This window comes from Fusarium falciforme, chromosome 2 (assembly GCF_026873545.1).
Source record: "Fusarium falciforme chromosome 2, complete sequence".
Taxonomy (NCBI): domain Eukaryota; kingdom Fungi; phylum Ascomycota; class Sordariomycetes; order Hypocreales; family Nectriaceae; genus Fusarium; species Fusarium falciforme.
The window spans coordinates 2,642,056-2,647,691 of record NC_070545.1 but is presented as its reverse complement, the minus strand read 5'-3'; the positions used below and the strand labels follow the sequence as shown (position 1 = coordinate 2,647,691).

General features: G+C 54.1%; 1 protein-coding gene across 1 annotated transcript; it reads right to left on the bottom strand.

Moving 5' to 3' along the window:
- Nucleotides 1-1,426: 1,426 nt before the first annotated feature.
- NCS54_00277000 (Hypothetical protein) lies at nucleotides 1,427-4,558 on the bottom strand (the record flags this gene model as incomplete). The annotated part of the gene is made up of 3 exons (XM_053148361.1): nucleotides 1,427-2,134; nucleotides 2,190-4,266; nucleotides 4,365-4,558. The coding sequence occupies 3 exons, from the start codon at nucleotides 4,556-4,558 to the stop codon at nucleotides 1,427-1,429; spliced, it is 2,979 nt and encodes a 992-aa protein (XP_053004336.1).
- Between the last annotated feature and the right edge of the window lie 1,078 nt (nucleotides 4,559-5,636).

The following is a 5,636-nucleotide window of genomic DNA, read 5'->3' as shown; positions in this document are numbered from 1 at the left end:
AGAAGATTGATTTGCTAGCGGCAATCATTCGTTTCGCTCGCCAATATCAACCGAAGAGAAGAAGAAGCAAGCGACGATCATAGGGGACCCCGGACTGGCTGAAAGTAAAAAACACAAAAACGCGACACCTAATTCTCGTCGATCGTGTTTGTTGCCTTCCTGTTGTCGCCCTAGCCACTACGTACTCCCCTTTGACGGGACACGTGACGCCATCCCTTTCCCGCCTGCGCGCCTTGGGCGCTGCCCGCCTTACCTTACGTGACCGACCGTCTCACTCAGCCAACCAGCGTCTATTATTAACAGGAAAACTTTCCCGAGCATTCCGCTGCAGAAGGTAGAGAAAGGTCTCACGCGAGAGACACGCACGCACGCACAAACACACTCCCTGCCAAGTACAAGACGCGTCGTCATTGGCGTGCTTTCCATCATTTCAAGCAATAGCGTCTCCCGATCTGAAAAAGAGCCTCACCCGATTTGTAATGCAACGAAATGCTATTGTACTTGCTGTGCTGTTGAAATCGCCTCATATTCCGAAACCGAGCGGCACATCAAACTCGATGCCATCAAACAGTGTCTCGTCTCACAGCCCCCCGGGCATCCGTCATGCTCACAGGCCCACCCTAGAGCTTAGCACGAGATGCATTCATGGCACCGCTGCTTCCGAGATACGAACATGGCCAGGGGTTTGTGCTTCGATTGGATCTGGGATTTCGCTTGACGTCGATATAGGGTATATTAATAGCTTTGTGACAATCCAATTTCGGTTTCAAAGCGGCATGGCTCGTGTGAGATAGAAGCATACCGAATGTTTCAATTTCCCCATTGACACCTTGATACAATGCGTTGAAGGTGGTTCAGCATTTCATCTTTAGACGCATCATCCCTGATTCAGCAATCCTTTTCATGGACGTCATCCTGTCTCATTCTCCGGATTAAAAGACTTGAACACGCTCTTCCCTCGTCAACCGTTAATAATTACTAAGTTGTAGGCAGCACAGCCATGCATCCTTGATAGAAGTTGATCCGAGCTCCCGTTGCTTACATTTAGTTAAGCCCACTACCACTATTGTCATCGGAGGCTGCACCGAGGCCCTTTCCCCTCATGCAACCCGCACATTGTTCACACGTGGCATGTATATAAACCTTCATCTGATCGAGGTAGCTGTATTTCCTCTTTGGTAAATCTCATAGTTGAAACTATATGCTCCTCGATGTAGTTCATCCTATGGACTGTTTCCGTGTCTCGTGCAGCTCATCATGCACTATCCCAATTGTGGTATCTTTTCAAAACAGGCTATGCTACGCCCGTGACAATTCCAAAACGCCATGTCCGCTGTATATGTATAACGTATAATAAGGAGAGGAAGAAGGATAGTAATGGCCTCCTCGAAAGCGAGGTAGACCTCAGTGCGTCAAAGTCATCATGTCATTCCACCTTGCGTCGCTTCTTCGGCCGTCGCGCACCCTCTTGTCCGTCAACGAAATGGCCCTTTTCGATCTGGTGCTGTCGCAGGTTGTCTGGTCGGTTCTTGTACTGACTGGTACAGCCTGGGAATGGGCAGCGGTAGATCTTTGGAGGTGACGTCGCATGCTGCAGCTTCTTGTGCTTGGCCATGCTTCCGCTGAACCAGCGAGGATCACCCTCTGGCCTATACCCGCAGATATCACAGCAGCTGTTCGACTTGACCTTGGTCGAAGAAGATCCCGCCGCGGCCGGCGACGGTGGTGAGTTTGCTGCCGTCGAAGGTCCACGTACCGATGTCGTATCCGCCGGGGTGGGGAGTGGTTGTGGGTTCAGTGTGTAAGGGTCGATAGTGTCTGGCATGGCCGGGAAATCAATGGGCGCGTCTGAATTAAATGCACCATTCTGGTTAAAGTCGAATGGGCCTGGGGTGATGGCTTCAAAGAAGTCATCGATGTCGAGTGCCGAAATTGCAGGTGTTGCGTTTGGTACCGGTTGAGCCGGAGTTGGTTGAGCCAGTGTATTAATAATCGTTTCGATAAACTTGACGCCGTGACGATAATAGGTTGACCGAGTATGTGTTTGGGGAATGTTTTGGTGATACAACGAGTCCATCTGTTGACTAACGTGTTCGATATAGTGATCAAAGTAGATATCCGAGGGCAAACACATCTATTGCGATCAAGTTAGCAACTAAGTTTTCCCCCTTGGCATGAGACTAGCTTACCTTTCCAGCATGCATCAGCTCGAGTTCTAGGCGCCGCAATGTCGATACAAAGTTTGAGTTGACACGTTGGACTAGGCTGTCCAGACTGGCAGCGAAGGCGGGGATATCGGTGTACGGTTGGAAGCTATGCTTGAGCATAAAGTTTGTAGCAATAGCATATGGTGAACCGACGTGCATAGCCATAGAGGGATCGTGAACGTGTTGTATGTAAAGCTCAGACGCCTGAGTCTCAGGCTCATCCATAACCTGGATAGTAGCATATTCCAGCTGATCCAAGAAGTACCGAGAGACAAACGCCAGAGAGTCGTTGGGGACAGGCGCCGATTCACGTTCCTTGCCCTTCAAGCTCGATGACCGTGACACAGAGGGAGAAGAGGCCTTGGCCCTTACGAGCTTAACGACTTCCGCTTCAGTCATGTCGGCGGGCTTCCACAAAGCATCGACGATTTGGATGTAGTGTTGGCGAACTTGACGATCTGAGAACCAGGCACTGTACGACATTGCTTGACCAAAGAGATCCGTTGACCGATTGGGAGCATCTTGCTCATGAATGACAAGGGAGAAGCAGTAGACCAGGTGGACGAAACAGAGAAGGTTTACGGGAGTGGTTGGCTGACGGCCTTCGAGTATATCGGCGAGAGTCTCGAGACCGTTGGTGGCTATCGAGTGCGTCGACATGGATCGAAGTTGGCTGACGAGAGGGTTCTTGGTCACTTGTTGTAGCTTGGTCATGGACTCAGCGACGTGCATCTCAAGAGCACCCCATGCTGTGCCGACAAGTGACCGAGGGTTGTGGTAGTATCCAACCGTCGGCACCGCCTGCGCGGGAGGTAGTGAGGGTGGCATTGTGGCATTGTTGTCAGTGAGGGCGAGGTTGGATCCAAGTGAGAAGTCTGAGGTAGGAAGGGGAGAGTCGTTCAAGGTAAAGATGGGTTGGTCAAGTGCAAGAGGGGGTTGAAGAGAGTCATCGTTAGACAAGGCACCAAGCATAGGCATATCTGCGGGGAGCTCCGGGACGTAGGAGTCATAGGACTCTAATGGCTCGTTGTTGTAGGTGCCCCAGTCCTTGGCCGTGGATGCCTTGCGGGATATGGCGAACGAGTTCGTCCTGAGGAGGCCTCCTGGGCTTGCTAGGTCGTCCGCTGGCGAAGTCAAAGTGGACTCGAAGCCCGTCGTCCTCGCCCAAGGCCCCGACCAGGCAGAGACGGGCGAGATGTTGTAGCTCGCCGTGCTCAAGGTGCTGTTTGTGCTCGCCGTCGAGTTGGTGCTGGCGGTCGAGCGGACCGAGGTGCTAGGGGCAACTGCACCCTTGCTTCGGGTCTTTTGTTGTCTGCGGTACTCATCCAGGTCCGTTGTACGGATATGGAGCTGGAGGACGGGCCGCTCCGGTCCTACATTGGCACCAGGGTCGATGAGGTTCACTGGAGCCACTGTATCTGGGAGGGTGTTCCAGTCAAGGAGGGGCTCACACAGAGTCGCGCCTGATTCGAGCTCTGCGGGGTGAGTAGGCAGAGGTTGGATAGGCAGCGGCGGGATGCTGGGGGTAGGCATGGGGGCCGCAATGGGAGCGGCGTCTGCCTCATCCTCATCCTCCACAATAGTAGGCAGCGCTATCTCGCACGAGTCGATCTCGTGGATCTCGTTCGAGTACAGTTCAACCTCTGGCGGGGCCACAGCTGAGTCGTAGCTTGGGGGCGCTTCCGTATCATCGAGGTCCAGGTCGAGGTCGCCCAGGGTCGAGTTCTTGGACTTGTGGCCGAGGGAGCTGAAGAAGTTCTTGGCCATGGACATGATCTTTCTCCTCCTCGACGGATGGCCCAGGCACCGCTTGCACTTGGAATCGGTAAAGCGCTCGGGCTTCTCGCACTCATAGCACCAATACTCACCGGCGGCGAGCCAGTCGCAGGTGTATAGATGCTGGAGCATCAACTCGTGGTTGGGGAATCGCTTGCGGCAGCGCAGCATTGGACACTCCCGCTTCTCCTGGGCAGACATCTTGTCGCATTCATTGCGCTTAACGGCGGTCCAGACGATGAATCGATGAAGGGCGCACTCATCGCGTGCCGTATCACGGGTCCTAGCACTCAATGAGCCTCATCCCATGTAGCATGAGAGAACAGACAAGACAACTAGGAAACGAGACGAGGTAGATGTGAGGAAATGTTCATCTCTTACACGCAGGCGGTCGACGATGCTTCACTGTCATCCGACATTACCGAAACCGAGGCGGAGACTGACGACGAGGTCGACTCTGTGCTCGAACGTCGAAGACTTAGACGGTGACTGGGGCTCCGAGTGAGTCGGCGTAGGGCTGAAGGGCCCGAACCGGGGCCTATCCCATCCAGGGACAGACGCTTCTTGGTCTCCATTGATGGAGAAGCGTAACCGGGACTTTGGTTATAAGAGTATGGGATTAGATGGGAGGTGGATGGGGATAGGACAATGGCTCGTGGGGACTCAAACAAGCCAGGGGGCGACGAGTACTGAAGCGAGAGGGGCAACCAGAAAAAAAAAGGAGGATATCGAGGAAACGAGAAGCTAGAGGCCTTCCTTATCCGCCACCCATGGCCATGATGTTTTTGCTTTATTCTCCTGGAGCGTCGAAGCTGAAGCCGGGAGGCAGCTGGCGATCGAGGTCCTAGGGCGAATGAGAGGAGGGTGTAGGACTCGAGAAGGGCCTAGGACTTGAGGCTTGTTGTGGTGGACCCGCGCGCCAGCTGGGGGGGATATGCTGGGGGGGTGGTGGGTGGGATGCTTCAGATGGAAGCTTGCTTGCAGTGCGTGCAGCAAAGGGTCGAGCGATTCAAGAGCTTTGGTGCAGCGATAGCTCCGATCAAATGGACAAGGGTCTTAGTCTTGGGACGGTATGTGTCTCGCTCAGGCTGTTTTTGCCTTCTAGCAACAAGTGCAGACGCTTGTCTCGTCTTGTCCGAAGAGCACAGATGAAGATGGAGAGTTGGTAGAGGGAGAGGACGCGGCAGGAGAAAGGTCAAGTCAGCCTGGCCTGGCTCTTGCACAGTATAGCACAGCTCACTCGCTTTCTCTGCCACTGACAAACCGTCCAAGCTCCATCATTCGCTCCATCCATCCAATCCATGGCCTCCCTCCCCTCCAATTGCTGGCCCCTGCTCATCCATCCATGGACCACAGATGGGGGATGCCCGGGGATGAGGATGGGGGGCTTAGGCAACGAGGCGGACAGCGACCTACTGCGCCCACCATTTCCGGCCCCCAGACTGACTACGTGAGGTGGATTCAAAAGAATGCCCTGCCCGCGCTGACGCAGAACCTAGTGGAGTTTAAACAAGTCCGGGATGCGGCGGGCGTTGTGTGGCGCCGCTCCTATTCGACCGACAGACTCTCTCATCCATTCGACGGGTGTGCCGTCCTCAACGTTCAGTCAAGCCATGACGACAGCAGTCTTCGTATCCAGTGCTTCCCTCTCAA